This window comes from Canis lupus, chromosome 12 (genome assembly GCF_011100685.1).
Source record: "Canis lupus familiaris isolate Mischka breed German Shepherd chromosome 12, alternate assembly UU_Cfam_GSD_1.0, whole genome shotgun sequence".
Classification (NCBI taxonomy): domain Eukaryota; kingdom Metazoa; phylum Chordata; class Mammalia; order Carnivora; family Canidae; genus Canis; species Canis lupus.
This window is the reverse complement of record NC_049233.1, coordinates 32581200-32600388: the sequence shown is the minus strand read 5'-3', so window position 1 is coordinate 32600388 and position 19189 is coordinate 32581200. Positions and strand designations below refer to the sequence as shown.

At 34.2% G+C, this 19189-nt stretch overlaps 1 protein-coding gene across 2 annotated transcripts in view; it reads left to right on the top strand.

Annotated features, from left to right (window-relative positions):
• Positions 1-19189, top strand: part of LMBRD1 (LMBR1 domain containing 1) — a 109793-nt gene that overhangs the window by 7423 nt on the left and 83181 nt on the right. For both annotated transcript variants that reach the window (XM_038554443.1, XM_038554444.1), the window contains exons 3-4: positions 7565-7625; positions 18948-19045. In XM_038554443.1, coding sequence (XP_038410371.1) covers positions 7565-7625; positions 18948-19045 — 159 coding nt within the window. The remainder of the gene's footprint in view (positions 1-7564; positions 7626-18947; positions 19046-19189) is intronic.

The window sequence follows — 19189 nt, the reverse complement described above, 5'->3', positions numbered from 1 at the left end:
GAATCTCAGTCTGTTTCGTATTAAGTACTTTGAGTCAGTACTTTATGGAACTTTATGGAAAAGTTTTTTTCCATAAAAGTTTTTTCTTTATGGAAAAGACCACTAAGCTAGCTCGGAGTTATTAAGACCTGCTTTCTAGTCTTGATGCATTATTATCTAGGCTGTGTCTTTGGCCAAATTAGTTAAGTTTTCTGAACTTCAGGTTCTTCATTTTTAAAAAGAAGGGTATTGGACTGGAAGGACTCTTTTCAATTATGTAAATTATTTTTAAGTTTCTTAATAGTGTAAGCTTCTTGAGGCAGGAGCTGTGTCTTATTTATTGTTGTATCTCAAGTGTTCAGCACACAGTAGATATTTAAATATTTGAATGAAATATTTCAGTTAACTCAATATTACATGCTTTCAGAATAAGTTCCTGGATTGAGCCAACTGGACTTAAATAATTTGAAAATGTTTTTGTAGTTAGGTTTAGATACATTATGATTGGTGTGAAAACTAGTTACTTATGTAGGTTATTTATTTAAAGATTTTATATATTTATTTGAGAGGAAGCATGCTGCAGAGCACAAGTGGGAGAGCACAAGTGGGAGAGGGGCAGAGGAAAAGGGACAAGCAGACTCCCCACAGAGCACAGAGCCCAACCAGCCATGTGAGGCTTGATCCCAGAATCTTATGATCATGACCTGAACCAAAGTGAGATACCTAACCAACTGAGCTACCTAGGTACCCCAGTCACTCATTTATTTAGCAAGTATTAATTGAGTGCTTAGCATGTGCTAAGTGCTATATGAAGATAGTAATTAACATCTATTGAATATTTACTGTGTTAGATCCTATTTTCAATGGTTAATGTATATATGAACTCTCTTTAACCTCCCAAACAACCCTGTGAGGTATAGTATTATCCATGTTTTTATGGGCAAGAAACCAAAGTCTGGAGAGGTGAAGTAACCTGTTTAAGGTCCTACAGCTTGTGGGTGCCATAGCTGAGATCTGAAACTCTGCAGTCTGGCTTCAACAGCTCTTTGTTCGCTATATTATATATATATTCTCAGTGAGTACTATATAGGTATAGAGGTAGATAGGTATCTGGTATGGAAGTAGTAGTATCCCTTATAATTATTGATTGAATAGGACATTTTTAAATTTTTTAATTTTATGAATTTAGAATATTTGGTTTGTTTAGATTTTGTGGAGATATGTTTCCATCTTGAAATTTCTAAAGTATTTTCATGAAGTTTTGAACCTTCTCTTAGAATATGTAGTTAGTTTTCTGGGACTATGCTTAAATTAGTAGCTACTCGGTATTAGTTTTTGTTTTTTAATCTGTGAGATGCATTCTACCTATTTGAGCAAGACTGAGAATACACCCTCCTACAAAAGCAAAACTATAACCTATAAAAATTTAGGGTACTTGTTTTATTAAATGTTTCCTAAGAGAAGAAAATGTACAACTCTATTTAATGTGCTTATTTTATATTTGTTAGGTGTAAATGTGGCACCAGTAATTATGAGAGAAAAATGTTCATATTTTTCCTCTATTTTTACTAACTTCTTTCTTTGATTATCAGATTATTTATTCAGTAATTATCTGTTCTCTTTTTACTACTTTGCATTTACTTGTCTCTATTTTGTTCTATTTTTAGTTACCTCAGAGCTTAGATAATGTATTAGTTTTTACCCTCAGTACTTTGAGACTTTTTTTCTTGGTATCTTGAAACATTCTTTGCTTCCCTTTCTCTCTTTCTTTCTCTTTGCTTTTTGAGGTGGGAGGCTGGGGGACTGGTGAAATTCGTAGTTTTCATTTGAAGAATGCCTGTGCTAATGCTTAAAAGTAGAACTGAAAAGACTTAAAAAAAAAACCTTTTCCTGAATAAACTGTAGAAAATATTTCTCCAAAGAGTTCTGATGAAACTTCTTGAGGTGTTTAGTGAAAGAAAGACAAGTGCAAGTATTTAAGAGTTCTTCAGACTTCATGCCACAATTTTAAGTTCAGCCATATTAGAGTAAAAGTTTGGCATAATGATTTTAATCTGTCTATCCTTCTTTATTATTTAGGAGAAATGTACAAGTTCAAACTTTTCTATAATGAATTATATTTTATCTTAATTTTTCTGATGTGCATTTATTCTTAAAATTCTTACCCATTTTCACCTCAAGTATTTTGAAGCCTCTGAATGAGTGTAGGCTTGTTGTTTACTTTCTATTATTAATTAATTAATTAATTTTTGTGTATTATTTTATTGGAATTCAATTTGCTAACATAGAGTATAACACCCAGTACTCATCCCGTCAAGTGCCCCCCCCTCAGTCTTACTGTTTATAAGGTATAATTATTTAGAAATGCAAATGTCATGATTGTGAACCGAAGATGCCTAAGCTTTTCTGTGAGCGGGTCGTAAACAGTGCTTTTTTGTTTTGTCTCAGTTAACCTTCCTTGCTTTCTATGCCTCTTATGGCAGGGGTATATTGTAATAATGCCTGAGTTTCCGAGTTTCCATTGTTTTTTTTTTTTTTTTTTCCTTCTTCTTCTACACATGGCACTATGGCACTATGAATAATTTTAGCCAGATAATGTTTCTAGTTCTTTTGCAAAACAATTAACTTTTCAGATTAAACAAACAAGCAAACCTTAAAGAATAGTTGTAAGTATTCCGTTAGTGTCTTATATAGTTGGCCAGTAACTTTGGATAATGGTATACACAAAATGTGCCAATCACAAAAAAATCAGAAATTGGCACTGACTTTAAAAAATATTTTTTATTGTATACAGTGTGTAAGAATTGTTCTAAAAAATTAATAGTTAAGATATGGCATTGGAACATTTAGTGTTTTGGTAGCTAAAATGTTCATATCTTACTCCCTTTCTCCAATGATTAATCTCTCTTCATGGCCTGTTATTAGATGTCTGGGTTTAACTCTCCAGTACTGCCTCAGTACTCTCAAATTGTGTTTTAGAACTGCGTATTTTTCACTGCACCTTAAATATATTTATTTGCTTAATACTTATTAAGTATGTAGTATGTACTTGACACACATGAGTGCTGGAGATTAATAAAACAAATGAGGTTGCTGTTTTCATGGGGCTTATATTCTGTAAGATCTGGCCAACAATAAACAATAAACAAATAAAACAGACTGACTTTGTAGTGATACATTCTATGAGGAGATATAACAGATTGATGTGAAAGTCTAAGTCGTAGGTAATTCAGATAGGGACATAGGAAGGCCAAATTGCTGAAACAGATTACTTGAGATGAAGCTTGGACAAGGGAGAGCCAGTCAGAGGAAGAGCCAGAGATGAAAGCCTTTAGGGAAAGGGAACAACAAATACAGAAGCTCTTAGAGATGAGTTTGGCCTGTTTGGCTCAAGTGTGGTGTTAGGGGTTGTACTTTGGTACCAGCTGAGATGGAAAGGAATGGTGGGATCCAGATTGTTCATGACTTTTAAGTCGTGTTAAAAGAGCTGTAGTTTGGGCAAATTACCTTCAATATTGTCTATTTGTGTGTGTGTGTATCAAGTAGGGAGTTGGAAGAGTTGGTGAGAGATGTAGTGAGAAGGATAGAGAAGTGATTGCTGGCTTTGGTCAGTGGTGACCAAAGAGCAATGTAGTTTCAGTGGAGCATTTGGGTGGTTAGGTTGGAGTGGGTTAACCGTGGACAGGGAGATGAGGAAACATTGACAAACATTGATAGGGAATGCTAAAAACTTTTCAAGAACTTTTGTTTTCCTAAGAAAACAAAAAAACGTGGGGTCAAGGGAAGTATTTATTATTTATTTATTTTTATTTAAGGTGATTCTGTGTATATCTCTGTGCTTAATGGAAGTTACTAGGGTTTATACTTTAGGATTCAGTGGAGTAGAAGAAATTTTTAGAGGGAAGAGAGGATACTATTGCAAGCCAATGTCTTTGAGAAAGCAAAGGGGTTGGGGGTTTAATGTGAAAGAACTGGCCATAAGTAGGAGTATAGGTACTTGGCAGAAGGAAGGACTAATATTTAAATACAGATAGGGTTAAGTTTTAGATTTGGTAGTAAGTTGAGGAATTCCTATCTTTTGACTCCCAAGTTATTTTAGGGACCTCAGAGTCAGTGTTTCTGAAGCATTGACATTTTGTGCTGGTTAATCTGTATTGTGAGGATTGTCCTGTGCATTGTAGACAGCAGATCTTTGCTTCCTCCCACAAGTGCCAGTAGTACACGGACACTCTCCAGAATTCCTGGGTCTCCATTGCCAAATGTTCCATAAGGGACAGAGTCACCCATGAATGAAAGCCACTGGTCTAAGGTGAGAATATCAGTGAAAATTGAAGAGAGTTGAATACTTTTGCATTGGGCAGAACATTTCCAAACATCATCTTGAGGAATAGGAAAGGAAATTTTACATACATGACCTACTACTTCTTTCTTCTATGGAATTTATATTCATTTTCTTTCATCTGAAATGTAATTTAATATTCTTCGGTATTCCAGTTCTTTAAGTCTTAAATGACTCTGGTTTCTTTCGGTCTCTACTTTGGGAGGCTGTGATCTATGAAACATAGCAAGGGCATAGTGGTTTTCAAAATGTAAAAGAAGGAAGGTTTCATAAACTAAGCTTTTTTGACAGTATATACCTTAAAGACAAGACAGGGTATAAAAGCCAAATGCACTAATAGTACTTGAATGATGTTGTATATATTACACATATTTTTAGCCTCAAAATAGTAACATTAATATTTTCTTGTTATAAGATTTGGTTAAACAAAAGAGCTTTTCAGGGTAAAAGTTTTTTTTTGGGGGTAAAAGTTTCTAAATGTCAGTGTATCTTTGGCTTTAAATTACCTACATACTTTCTTCTTTCAACTTTTTTCTGGGATTGGGGTCTTAGTTAATTTTAAAGTTTAACTTTTAAGTATTCTCAGTGGGTTCATTAATACTTTGTGGGATTATTTTGGAAATTGGAAGGGAGTTTGTATAAGGATAGGTGAATTATCCAAGATCTTCAAGATTTAAAAATCTTTTTAAAATTCCATTTTGTGTATAAACAGTAACTAAAACTGTTAGGAATTAAAGTTTTGATTATGTGCATATCCATTTGGATACTTGAATCATTGATGAAAAAAATTTCCAATCATTGCACAGAATTATTCCCAGTGCTTTGCAATTCCCATGTGGTAAAAGCACTGTTCCATTTTTTTGGTATATGTGTGGTATTTCATTTTTTAGACAAAGATTGCATGTGTTAAAACTATTAGTTGGAATTCATTCTGTGTACCTCCCCCCACTCAAAAGTACCTCGATATTTATATATACCAGGTTAGACAGATTTCATTGTTTTTAATGTCTTACAGTTTTTCCTCAGGCATTTAGATTGTTTCTAATTCTTACTGTTTTTGATTTTTTTTTAACAATACTGTACTGCATATTGTTGGATAAGGAGGTCTTGAGTGAAAAATCAATAAACATTATTTGGTGTAGGCTGGAATTTATAAGGATAAGGGTCCACAAGTGCACAGGTTCTAATATACTTGACATTCTGTAAAAAGGTGAGCTTTCCCAAAGTGCAGGTGCTTCAGCAGAGGTACCGCTATCTTTTTTTGTTCTCCCTTCTTCTAAGGCAAGAAGAGTGGCCTTGCAGATAGGTAAACACTAGAGACTTCGGTGCCAAGTATTGTGAACTTATTTAGATACAAGCTGTCTGTGACATGAACATTGGACATTCCAGTTGCTGAGCACCTAGAGTCTTCGGGGCCCTGTAGTACTGTAATAGAGATGGGGTGCAGCTCTTCTACTGAATGGGAAGAGGAGGCCCCCTTTTGGTAGCTTGTCATGCAACCCAGTAAGACCTCTTGAGGTCATTAATTACATAGTACTACTACTTATCTTTAAAACTTAGGTGTGTACTGATATCTGTGCTGATTTGTGTGACTCTTTTTAGGATAGATTCCAAAAAAGAATGTCTGTATCATAGACTATTTTTCTTACTATGTAGGAGATGACTTTTCCTCCAAGTTTGCCATTAATAATGTATTTTAAATTTTGCGACTTAGGTAAATAAAAGGTAGTAGATGTTCATGTTTTATTAATAAAATCTAGTAATTGGGTAAATTCCTCATTGTTGGTCTTTTTCAAAAAATTTCTTAGCTCTTGCCTATATGTTTTTCAGATGATTTTTATAATCAGCATGTCAAAATTACTCTACTTCCTAGTATATTAGGATTTGGATTGACAGTATATATAGTTTTTATAGATTAATTTTTAGGGATTTGGTGTTTATAGTCTTTTCATGTAGGTGCATGTTTCTTTCCATTTATTTAGATTTTTAATATTCTATAAGTTAGTTTTCTTTATGTAGTTAACATAAAATTTTTATTTAGCCTATTAAGTTTCTTATAGTCTTTATTGCTATTGGAAAAATACAATTTTTATTGTTCTTTGTCAAGGTTTTGCTTATAGTGCTAAATTTGGATATTCCACAATTTTGTTCTTTGAGGAATTTGTCAGTAAGAAATTCATAGATGTTCATTGCTAGAGGTGTGTATAGATGAAAAAAAGGAAAACCTAATTATTTGAGATTTAAATGTTGCTATCCTTCCTTCAGTGCCAGTGTAGTGGGATGTTGATATTGCCTTGAGCTCTTAAAGTGTTTATAGAAAAGAAATGATCTGTATACTAATTTAAGCCTTCTTATTTAATAGTAGTAGTCACTTGGACTCTCCAGGTTTAATTTTTCATATGCTTAAGCATAGGACATTTGGTAAAAAGACTTGCCATTTATACCTCAGTTCTGATTCATTAGTGTACAGATTTTTTTTATTTGAAAAGATTAATTTGAATTATATTTTTTATATTTTTATTAATATGAATTATATTTGTAGTTAAATTACTACATTTAAATTACTAATCTAATGAATTCTTGTGTGGGATGAGTGCAGAGGAGTTTTAGATTGACTCAGGTATTTTTAAAAAATATATTGTATTAAAAATATTTATATGTAGTGTACTCAAATATCTTTCTAAAATACAAATCATATTTCACTCTCTGTATAAAAACTCATCACAATTTTCTGGTGCCCTTAGGACAGAGTCCAAAATACCTAGCATGACTCATAACTTCCTTAAACCTGTGTCCTTCCTTGGGTTGTTCCACCTGCTTTTTCTTACTTTTCCAAAAGCTCTAATAAATCTATACATATCTTCTTGCAGTTTTCTCAGACTTTCCTATACGTTCCTTCTCTTTTCTATCCTTCCTATTGTTTTTTCTCCTTTTCTCTGAGTATAACCTTTCTTCCTTCATTGTTCAGTTTCGAGTCATTTTAGGAAGCCATCTCTGATCTTCAGGCCAAGTTAGGTGCATCTGCTTATGTGTTTCCCTAGTACTGTATTGCCATCTTATCTCAGTATTTACCTATTGAAGTGTGTGTGTCTATGTATCTGTTTCTCAGTTATTGAAGGCACTGATCATACTTGGTTGGGTTGTAGATACATTTATAAGTGAAATTCAGTCATATTAAAACTTAATCATAACTGTTAAACAAATGGATGTTTTGTTAATATTGCTGTTATTTCCTTTTTATTATAGGACTGGGCCAATGCTAATGTCAGCAGACAGATCGAGGACACTGTGTTATATGGTTACTATAGTAAGTATTTGAGTTTCATTTCCTTTCTGGGCTGCTAACCAAGATATAGAATTAAGCTATGTATAAACATTTAATTTTGATATCACATTTGTGATTACTGCTTCAACACCAGGAGTAAGTAATACAGTATTCATTCTCATAATCCAGAAACTTTTCACCTATTTTGCTTTATTTAGGTTCACTTGTAATATGTCTTTTTGGAGTTTCAGTCAAATACTTTTTTATTTTATTTTATTTTATTTTATTTTTATTTTTATTTATTTATGATAGTCACACACACACACACACACACACACACACACACACATACACACAGGCAGAGACACAGGCAGAGGGAGAAGCAGGCTCCATGCACCGAGAGCACGATGTGGGACTCGATCCTGGGTCTCCAGGATCGCGCCCTGGGCCAAAGGCAGGCGCTAAACCGCTGCGCCACCCAGGGATCCCCAGTCAAGTTACTTTAAATCCCAAGTCTCTTCCTTTGTCTATATTACCAGTATGCAGTCTTGATTTTAAAAATCTCAGTTTTCTAGACATTTTTTCTAAGTATTGACACTAGTAGAGGGCATTCCAGGGAGTTTGTAACATCAGCTTTATTGTACTGTACAGAGCCAGTTTAAGGGATTCTGATTACAGAGCCACTTTAAGGGATTCTGATTGATTGGGCCTTCCCTCTCTCTTCCTTCCCCAGTGTTCAATTATTAAAGCTTTATAATTAGTTTCCCAGTTTTTCTCTTTAAATATACACATACAACTTGTGTTTTTATAAAAGTGTGTAGGTGCTGGGGCGGCTTGGTGACTCAGTTAAGTATTAGACTCTTGGTTTTGGCTCAGGTTATGATCTCAGGGTCCTGGGATCCAGTCATGTGAGGCTCCGCTCTCAGCAGGGAGCCTGCTTGGATTCTCTCTCTCCCTCTCCCCACTTCCCCCCTGCTTACGGGCACATGGGCATGCACACACACATGCTCTCTCTCCCTAAAGTAAAAATAAAATAAATAAATCTAAAAAAAATGTCTAAGTACTGAATTAAGAAAGGGATGTGATTTTTTTTTCAGCAGTTGATCAAGATGTTGAATAAGATTTCAGTAGGACACTAAATTGAAAACTGAAAAAACAGCTTATAGAATTTCTTTTCATGGGATAATTTTTTCAAGGGTTTCATTGAATTTTCATTTAGCTGCTCTGACTCTGCCTTATCTCTTGATCTGAAATCTACAGAACCCATGAAATTATATCCCTTTGGTGTATATTTTAGAAATGTTTTGTGGTATTTTAATGTAGAATTCATTATTTCTGATGAATACATTATATTTATATTTTAAAATATAAATTTGACTTCTTAAGTTAAAACCTTTGAAGTGGTGCTATATTACACATAAATAAGATTCAGGGTGGTGGATTCAAGTTTTCCAAAAATCCTAATTTTCTTTTGAAAGCTTAGGTTTTATCATTGACAGCAAATACTGTCATTTTTTTTCTTTGAATTAAAGGGTCACTTTATTCATTTTTGGAAAAGTCCCTCTAATGCTCAAGGGTAGATAATTACTATATTTTAATGTAGAATTCATTATTTCTGATGAATACATTATATTTATATTTTAAAATATAAATTTGACTTCTTAAAACTTTTGAAATGGTGCTATATTACACATAATGTTGCTTTTCAATACAAATTTTGGGAGGATATAAATCACTTCAAAAACAATTTTACGGGAAGTGAGCCTCTCTCCTATGTGACATTAAAGAGTATTTGTGCTGTAGAACATGTGACAAGATAAGGTAGCTTTTATCTTGGTGCAGTCCAGGTCCATGAGCCATATCTTATCATTGAACCTAGAGGCTGTTGGATTAATCCATTGTAACCAAGGTTACAAAGACTTATAAACAGAAATATTAATTTATGCAGCCCTTCCACTTGTTTCATGTAGAGAATTAAGTCTACCAAAATGATTTTAGTGAGTATTTTTTTTCAATTCTCCTAAGAATAGTATGTCTCTAGTATATTAAATGCATAGGAGATAAGTTAATCATTACAAACAGTAGATGACTTAGGTATTAGGGTTTGATTTTCTGCAGAAGTTGAGTTGTTAGAAATATAACTACCTTGGGATAGGATGGTTGAGATACTCATATAAGGAAGGACTTTGCATAAGAAGCCAAATAATGATAGAAAACTTCTCGATGACTATGGATTCAAAGCAAGATTTAATTCAATAATATTAATGGTGGTTGTTATAAAGATGACAGTCATATCCACTTTAACTGTGGATAATAGGCCTTTAACTTTGTCTTAGAAAGGTGACCTATAGTCAGGAGCCTAAAAGGATATATAGCTTCTGAAATAGTTACTATCTTCAAGCCCAGGTGTTTTTCTAGAAATGTTAGATATTATCTAACTGCCTGTTAGCTATCTCCTCCTGGATGCTGAGAACAAAACAGACTCCAGATAATTGAAAGCACCATTTTTATACATCCCCTTATAGTTCATCCAATCTCTCCTAACATCAACACGTTTTCATTGTCTAACCTTGCCAAAAACTGTAGAAGACTTTCACCTTCAACATTTTACTTAATTTTCATGAGTGTCATTTTTTGGGGAATATATTTTATGTTTTACAGATGGAGAAATTGATATTTAGAGATAATAAAGATCGCCTTGTTAGTGAGTGGCATAGCCTAAAGTGGATTTTATTTCCTAAGCTGGAGCTTGGTAGCATTAAGTGAGCTGCCTTATAATAAATAGTCCTTGGGATGTTTCCTGTGAGAATGCTTAGCAGCACTGAACCCTCAGGGCAGCTCCAAATATCATCTGGGACCTTTTAAATAATACAGAATGCTAGAGTCCATCCAGAGAGATTCTGATTTCCATTAATGAATTCTCTCTTCTGTTAGTGTCAACACTGCTCTTGTCAGAAACATGTTTATCTATAGGGAAGAAGTAAGATTCAGGGTGGTGGATTCAAGTTTTCCAAAAATCCTAATTTTCTTTTGAAAGCTTAGGTTTTATCATTGGCAGCAAATACGGTCATTTTTTTTCTTTGAAGTAAAGGGTCACTTTATTCATTTTTGGAAAAGTCCCTCTAATACTCAAGGGTAGATAATTACTGCTGGTCTGTCAGTTCTTTCAAGTAAAAAATGGTGTTCTTTGAAGGAAAGTGACTAGTGTAGCTCATAAGTAAAATAGCACAGTGCGTCTCACAAGTGTGATTCATGAGTACTTCCTTTCTCACAGAAATTTTTTAAAATGTGTATTAAAAGTAGACATCTAATAGAATCATTACTACTTCAAAAGGAAGTTTCCTGAATAAAAGTGCTCCCCACTAGTGAGTGCTTGATGGTGACAAACATAACTGCTGGTGGAAAGGCTAACAACATTTTGATATTATTATGAAAATAGTTTTCTTGTTTTGGGTACTCTCTAATCCCTGCAAATCAGGGTCGGGAAAACACATTTTTGAGATCCTTCTGTTATATTAATTGAACTTTTGTGTGTGTGTGTGTGTGTGTGTGTGTGTGTGTGTGTGTGTGTGTTTCTGGAAAATTTGTAGAAGTCAGGCCAACTGCTGCTTCTACCTACTGGTTCTTCCCCAGCTGCTAAAATGATTATTATTAACAGTCCTTAATTACCTCACACTGACTGCATGGGAAATACAGGTTCTTGGATCTTACTGAACGATGAAAGAGTAAAATTGTTTTTCTGCCCTTTTGTCTGATACTCATAGGGACCCTATACCTAGAAGGAGATCCCTTCATCCAAGGATGTTGTACTCCTCCCAGAGACATTAAGGATTCAGTCTTTTTTTTCCTTTTTAAATGTTTTTGTTTCTTCATTTATGTCTTTAAACCTCTTTGATATTTTCCTTTAAAAAACTACTCTTGTCTTTTTTATTCTCAGTTCCGTTTTAATCCTATGTTTGAGCCTATTCAGGATTTTATTTCTTATGTATTATGTTTAGCCTTTTATCTGAGTCCTATTTTTATATTTCAAATTTATTTTCATCTTTAAATTTTTTACATTCTATTTAATGTACTTTATTGTAAATGTTTATTCTAATGTTTTCTCTAACCATTCTTGAAAGTTTTAGTCTTAATTCTTTCACTGTCCACTTTAAGTGAATTTTCATTTTACTTAATAGTTTTTCTAGCTTTCTGTTTTGATTTTCAGTATATACAGGGGTTGTAGAAAAGGAGAGAGCTCAAACCATAAGCAGGAATTATTCCAGACTGTTGTGTTCAGCCCTTCTGTAGTTGTATCACTTTATCCTAGAGACACTTTATTTTCTTGATACTGATTCTTGGGCTATCGCTTTTGTGTGTGTGTGTGTGTGTTGATATAAATTGAATCATACAGTAGGTATTTTTTCTCTTCTGGTTTAGTGGTCAACATTTTATTTGTGATTTATCTGTATTGTTGCAGGTAACAGTACCTCATTGAATGTCATTGTTGTAAATATTCTATTGTATTAACATCCCATGGCTTGTTTGTCCATTCTAAAATTTATGGTCAGTTAGGTTCAGTTTTTGGTTATTTCAAATACCGCTGCTTTGAGGATCTAGTATATGTATACTTGCATTTTTTAAAAAAAGCATTTACTGCATTGTTTGCCATTGTATGAGTACTCTTCTTCAAAGAATCCCAGATTATTAAGATGTTTAATAAGTTCTTACTTTTTGCTCTCCAGCATTTCTGCAGTGAAAATAGGTGTATACATATTTGGGTAAGGTAAATTATGGAACTAAGGAGGAATAAGATGGACGAAGACACTTTCAGACTCCTGTTTCTATGCCATGCCTTTTAGAGTACCTAAGAGAATTTTTAGTAAGTTTTTCCGTATGTCCTATTGGTTACTTGCTGAAAAATTGTACCTGGAGTCTATATTATGCGTTTTGAACTTAAGGTTTACAACTTCCTACTGTCTAATTTGAGAAGAGTACCATGAGACCTTGAAGTCACTTAACTTCTTTATGACTTTTCCACTTGTGAAATGGTGATAAAGTAGTATCTACTTCATGGTATTAGGAGTGTGAGATGTGTGATTAGTGCTAAATAGCTGATAACTGCTATTGTTTTAGTTCAGATTAGCTGAATTAAAACAAGGGTAGTAAACTCAGTGCAATGATATGAGAAAATTAATATGAAAGAATTGACCTAGCATCTCATCATGTTTATGTCTTTTTGATTCTTTCTTGTTTTGGAAACATCTCTAATATATTTAATTGCTTTTCTAGATAAGATAGACTGGGACTAATTTGGGGGACCTTTTCAGTTCTGCAGAGTTCTTCTTGATGAGATAGTTGTATCCTATCTCCTGCTTTCCCTCTCCCTTTTTAAAAGACTGTATTCTTAATCACTGGGGGAGTTTTCTAAATGGTTTCTAATTATATTTGCTCAAGAAATTCTCTAGATAGTGACTTCATGAGATTCAGTAACCTAAGAATTTGTTTCCACGTGGAAAGATTAGAGGAAACCAAAAAAATCCATAAGGGAAATGACTGTTCTTCAGACTACATATTCTAAGTTAAAGCCTGTAAACAATTTTGTACTCTAATTGTATACACGGTCAGATCATGCCCTTTAATGTTTGAATTAGTGAGGTACTATGAGCAGTGATAATAGTTACCTATTGTGGTATACCAAATTATCCCCAAATTTAGCAGTTTAAAACAAACATTATCTCATAGTTTTTCTGGGTCAAGAATCTATATGTAGCTGATATAGGTCCTCAGCTCTGGGTTTCTCCTCACAAGGCTGCAGTTGTGTATTTTGGGACTACAATCATCCATTAGGGGAGAGTTGGCTCCCAATCTCCCTCACGTGGGTAGGGGCTGGCTTCAGATCTTAACTACCTGTTGCCAGCAGCATCAGTTTCTTACCACAGGGACTTTTTCATGGGACGGTTGACAACATGGCAGCTGAGGTTTCTGAGAGCGAGCAAGATGGAAGTCAGAATCTCTTAGTACTAATCCTAGGAGTGACATTCCACCACTTTGTCACATTCTTTTCATCAGCAGTGAGTCAGTGATCTACCCCACACTCAAGGGAAGGGGATTGCACAAGGGTGTGGGGATCATCAGGAGCCATTTTAGAAGCTAACTATATAGCAGTCTTATAAGTATTGACAGTTTTGATGTTTATTCAACATATAATGCTTTTATACTTGCAATATATCTATTAAGCATGCAAAGTATGAAGTTTGAAGCCCCTTGTGTGCCTTTCCATGATGCCACCTCTTCTCCAACTCCCTTAGAAGTAACCACTATTATAATTTAGTCTCTGTTAAACCCTTGATTTACCTTTAAAGTTCTACCAAGGTGTATCTTTAGTTTTACATTTTTTTTACTTTATATGAAATTTCATATAAAGTTGCTTGTTTTCTCTCAGCCATATGTTTCTGAGATTCTTTCGTATTCGTGCATGAAGTATAGCTTATTTTTATTGTCTATGAATATAACACGTGTTAATCAGTCTGGACATTTGGATTGTTTGCTATTAAAAATTGTGTGTTGAACATGTTTGTACACGTTTCTTGTTGCCTAAATGCAAAATGCATACATACATAGAGTTGATAGACCATAAGTTACATGCATCTTCAACATTCTAAATAACGACAAATTATTTTTCTAAGTGTTTATACAAATCCCATTGAAAAGATAAAAACATTCCAGTTGCTCTGTATCCTAAACTTGGTATTTTTTTAAAGATTTTTTTTTTTTAATTTTATTTATGAGAGACACAGAGAGAGGGGCAGAGACCTAGAGAGAGAAGCAGGCTTCCTGCCAGGAGCCCAATGTGGGACTACTCGATCCCAGGACTCCAGGATCATGCTCTGAGCCAAAGGCCGGACACTCAACCACTGAGCCACCCAGGTGTCCCTAAACTTGGTGTTTTTGTTCTTATTTTTGTTTTTGTTGTGTGTTCCAGTAGAACTTTATTTACAAAAGCAAGTGGTAGGCCAGATTTGGCCCGTAGGCTGTAGTTTTTTGGCACCTAGCCCAATGAGTTACATAGCAAATAAAAATAAAAACACTGTGTATACAATTAGTGACTAGAAGAAGATATCCCAAAGTTTAAATTAGGTGGCATTTAGATAGTTGAATTATCTATAATTTTAATTTTGTGTATATTTTTGTATCTTACAGAATTTCCCAAATAAGTATATACTACCTCTAAAATGAAGGAGAGAAAAAGAACATTTGAAACTGTTCATGCATTATCTGAGCCCTTGGAATAGCAAGGAAACTTTATCCTGACATTAAAATATTGCTGTAAAATCCTGCCGACAAGACTAATATTATTTGGATTATGTGGGACATCAAGATTGTAGCTGTAATTTTATTTTATTTTTTTTTATTTTTTTTTTTATTTTTTATTTTTTTTAGCTGTAATTTTAAAAACCATAGTGTACTTTTTAAAATATGGCTGACACAAATATTACATTAATTTTGGGTGTTCTGTATGCCAGACTTTGGTATTGCTATGCATTTTTAGTTTTTGCCAGTCTGGGAAGTGTGAATTGATAGTTCCTTAATCTGCATTTCTCTTATTTGAAAATGAAATTGCATGTTCTTAAAATATTTATTGACTTTTTCAATTTTCTGCTTTAGTTACCTTTTTTAGTTGGGTTGTTTGTATTTTTCTTATTTAAGAAACTTTTTTTATGTACTCTGAGTAGTTTGCACAGTGATTCTAAATATTTTCCCCCCACTGAATTCTTAGGAGAGTAGGGACTTCTGAGCTTTGATTTTGCCATATCCACGAACCCTAGAATGATGCCTGGAACATACTAATTAGATATTTTTTTAATTGAATACCCTTTACCAGAGTATCATACGGAGTTTTTTGTTGTTGTTTTGTTTTTTAATAATTCTTTCAAGTAACGTATTACATGGATAGATTATTCTTCAGTCAACTTTGCATTCCTAAGATAAACCTTGACTAGTCGTGATGATGGCTTTTTTGGTTTTTAAATCTCTTGCTGGATTTGATTTGCTGTTTTCTTATTTGGTTCTTTTTAAAAAATTGACTCAGGTAGACTGGTATATAATTTTCCTTTATCTTACTATTCTTACCAGGTTTGTGTATGAAGACCCTACAAGCTTCATAAAATGAACTTTGAAGTGTTAATTTATTTTTTTCATTTAGGGAATGCTGTGGACCAGTGAGCATTACATGGTCTCTTTGTCCCATAATCTAGACCTATGTTTGATAACTAAGGGATAGAAGTGAGCATGGCAGTTTGTACAATAATTCCTAATGAACTAGCCACAAAACTTGTTTCTTGTAGCTGAGTTCTGCTAGTTAGAATTTTTAATAGCCATATGAGAGTACTTCCAGCAAGGATGCAATAATAGCTTTGTTGAATTAGAGGTATTATTTCCACCTGACCATTTGGTCTCCTTATTCTGTTGCATAAACAGGCAATAATAGTTACCGTGTAGTTTGGAGTGATTGATCCTGGCTATAAAGGGAAATAGAGTTGCTGCTACCTAGTAAAGACAAGAACTGTATCTTGAACCCAGGGGATTCTGTGGCACTTCATGATGCTACCATGTTCAATGGTTAAAGTTAATTGAGATCTATTACACTCATGGCTCACAGGCAGGACCACCATAGTTCAGGAGTGAATGTTTGGGTTCCCCCATTTCTTGTATCAGATTCTGCTTCAGCAATTACACTTAGGCAGCTGTTAACAGACTGGAAGTAGATGACTTAATGGATTGTGGTTTTAAATCTCACTTAAAATAAGTCTAGAAATGGGCCATCCATGGTTCAGATGGCAGCATTATGGCATGAGGATCCTAAACATGTGTTTGTTTTTTTCCTTCTCTTTTCCATCCTTAATGCATGATTTCCATCTTAAGGTTACGAGAGTCCAAAATGGTGGTTAGAGGGTAAGCTATCATGTGTCCATTTTAGGCAGGAAGTAGGAAGGAAGGGGAAGGACAGAAAGGAGAATGCCAGCTGAGATGAAAATGGGATATGTAGCTAGCAGTCTTGACCCCAGATTTCTCCAGCTGGGTAAATGGGATAATTTTAGAAGGCTTTTAGAATTCCCAGAATATCTTTATACTTTGGCCTTCTGAAACAAAAAGCTTTGTAATGATTAATTATACTATCACAATATTGACTAAGTTATTCTTTGTCTTAGTGTTTTCATCAGTAGTTGGGAGGAATAAAAAATGTCTAAAAATCCAAAAGCTTAATTTATTCAAGTTAATTTTCATGTGAGTTATAATTTAATGATACCCAGTTTTTAAAAGGGGTAGGTTATTTGCTTCATGTATATGAAAAGATAACGATCATCATATTCTTTGCCACAGTTTTTGTCCATTTCCTTTTAAGGGTTGATGGCTGTCTGTTCACTTGTTTTTGCTTGTTCTTGCTAAGATGTTTTAAAAAAAGGACTTGTTTTATGAGTTTATTTTTTTTGCCAACTTCTGTGCACATGAAGTTTTAGAATTTGTTCTTAATATGTTTTCTTTGTTTGTGGGACTAAACCAAAGAGTCTGTTTATCTTTTCTTTGCTAGTAGCAGTCTTTTAACAAAAACATTTACAAATAAAAGCATACTTTATAAAGATGTCAGGATATGAGAGTGTCATCACTGTTGGAGTTAAGAATAATTTTCCTTTGAAAATAGCTATCAATTTGAAATAGAACTGTAACAGAAGCAGTTTCTCTGTTTCATAATAGTGGTAGCAGCAACTTTTTTTTTTTTTTTTCATTTACAGATATATAAACCCAACTGGACATTAGAACTGATCTGAAACACAAAAATGTTAATTATTTTTCTTTATAGATTAACACTTATGGGTTAAAGGAAGAGATCTTTATGAAGGACACTGAGGAAAGAACAGTTAGCTTCACAGAAGATCATTTATTTAGCATGTGGTGTTAGCAAAACAAAGATTTAGAGCAGTTGTTCTATACCTATTTTGAGTCACAGACTGCTGAGGGGTTATTATGGTCTTTTCAGATTGTTTCTGTTCCCCACTTCCTTCCCCCAGGCATGGATTGCTAGTAACTGCCTTTTTCTGAATATTCCTGTTGCCATATATCTTCATGTCTCTTTACAGTCAGTAGCTGCCCCAACCACTTTTTTGACTTGCAATAAATTAGTTACGCCAGTTTTAAAGCTTTCCTAAGTTCAGTCATAGAAAATGTACTCCTGTGTTTAGGCTTATTTTATTCAGCATAAGGTTTGTGAAATTCATCCTCATCTCATGTATCCATGGTTGCTTCTTTTTTATTGCTGTATACTAGTCAATTATATAAGCAAGCAATCTATATATTGTTTATCTGTTCACATGTTGATGGATGTTTGGGTCATTTCCAGTTTTTGACTACTGTGAATAATGTTGCTAAGAACATTCTTGTTATGAAAGAGTTAATGCAGGGGGTACTTGGGTGGCTCAGTCTGCATCCGACTGGATCTCAGCTCAGGTCCTGATCTGAGGGGGGTCCTGAATTCAAACTCTGCATTGGGCTTCACATTGGGCATGGAGCCTACTTTAAAAAGAAAGAAAGAGAGAGAGAGAGACAGAGAGAGAGAGAGGAAAAGCGAGAGGAAGGAAGGAAGAGAGAGAGGAAGGTAGGAAGGAAGGAAGGATTAATGCAAGACACTTGAGATAGTTCACTTGTATACTTTCAGGAGGGCCTTCTTCTGTGGCTGACCCTTACTGATTTGTATAAAATCAGTTTTATAACACTACATATTTTAAACTTCGATTGGGGAAATTATTTGTATCAAAAGGACAGTATTGATTATAGCTATTTTTTTTAATTTGACTGGAAAATATTGTGTCAACTTGATTTTCAGTTGGAAGGAATATAAAAGTTAACATTCCTTTATTTTTTAAAATATTTTATTCCTTTATTTATTTTAGAGACAGAGAGAGAAGGTAAGTACATGTGTGTGAGCAGGGGAGGGAGCAGAGTGAGAGGGGAGACAAGCAGACTTCATGCTGAGCACAGAGCCCCTTGTGAGGCTTGACCCCACAATCTGAAGCTAGCTCAGGTGTTAGCTGCTACACTTGTTATAGGCACAGTTATTATCATTACTGCTGAAAATTGCCCCATGGTTAACTTAAATTATGATCTAATAATGCTATTGATTTCTTGGGACAGGGATCAGAAAAGGCTGATTGGGATATTACATATAAACAGTTATGGGTATAGGGATCAGATGGGGAAGTGACTTTGTTATGTAGTGTGAATTTGGTAAGTTACATTTGTATGTTAATATGTACACACACAAGTATATATATCACAGTTATTAAGTTTATGTGTATTCGGTAGAACTCAGCTTATGTCTTTCCACAGCCTTATATTCTGTCATACTGTTCTGTGTGTTCTTCTGGATCCCTTTTGTCTACTTCTACTATGAAGAGAAGGATGATGATGATACCGGTAAATGCACTGTAAGTATGTTTATTTTATGTTCAGGGAGGAGGAAAGATTATTTCCTTTCTCAAAGAATGACATGACTGAATTTATTCTGGAGCAGTGTTGTCTAATGGAAATACAATGTGAGCCAGATGGGAAATTTTAAATTTTCTAGTAGC